Source organism: Eurypyga helias, unplaced genomic scaffold (assembly GCF_000690775.1).
Source record: "Eurypyga helias isolate BGI_N326 unplaced genomic scaffold, ASM69077v1 scaffold30785, whole genome shotgun sequence".
Classification (NCBI taxonomy): domain Eukaryota; kingdom Metazoa; phylum Chordata; class Aves; order Eurypygiformes; family Eurypygidae; genus Eurypyga; species Eurypyga helias.
Genome location: NW_010253871.1, coordinates 1,702 through 2,035, shown reverse-complemented (window position 1 = coordinate 2,035; position 334 = coordinate 1,702). Strand labels below are relative to the sequence as shown.

At 52.7% G+C, this 334-nt stretch overlaps 1 protein-coding gene across 1 annotated transcript in view; it reads right to left on the bottom strand.

Moving 5' to 3' along the window:
- Nucleotides 1–154, bottom strand: part of LOC104510538 (uncharacterized protein C18orf25 homolog) — a gene marked incomplete at its 3' end in the record, with an annotated part of 602 nt that extends 448 nt beyond the window's left edge. The window contains exon 1 of the mRNA XM_010152818.1: nt 3–154. Within this exon, the coding sequence (XP_010151120.1) occupies nt 3–154 (152 nt within the window). The remainder of the gene's footprint in view (nt 1–2) is intronic.
- Between the last annotated feature and the right edge of the window lie 180 nt (nt 155–334).

Here is a 334-nt window from a genome sequence, read left to right as displayed (position 1 = left end):
CCGACTCCGCCGCGGCGCGCGCGTGCTTTCGAATTTGGCTCTCCCGTTCTAGAGCTCTGACTTCATCACGAGGGGTATCTCCCTTTTCGGAAGCCTTCGGTGCAACTTCCGAATCGACGAGTCCTTCGGCTTTTCCCACCGCTTCCATCTTCATGTCAGAACGCCGAGGTCCTCCCGGTCGCAAAGCATGGAGCACACACACTCTGGAAAACTGGGTGAAGCGGATACGGACTTGAGCGAAACAGAAGCCTGCACAAAAACCAGAACAATAAGAATAATTTATCCGCGGAACTCCCCCAGTCGTTCACATTATTAGCAAAACGATTCATTGCTT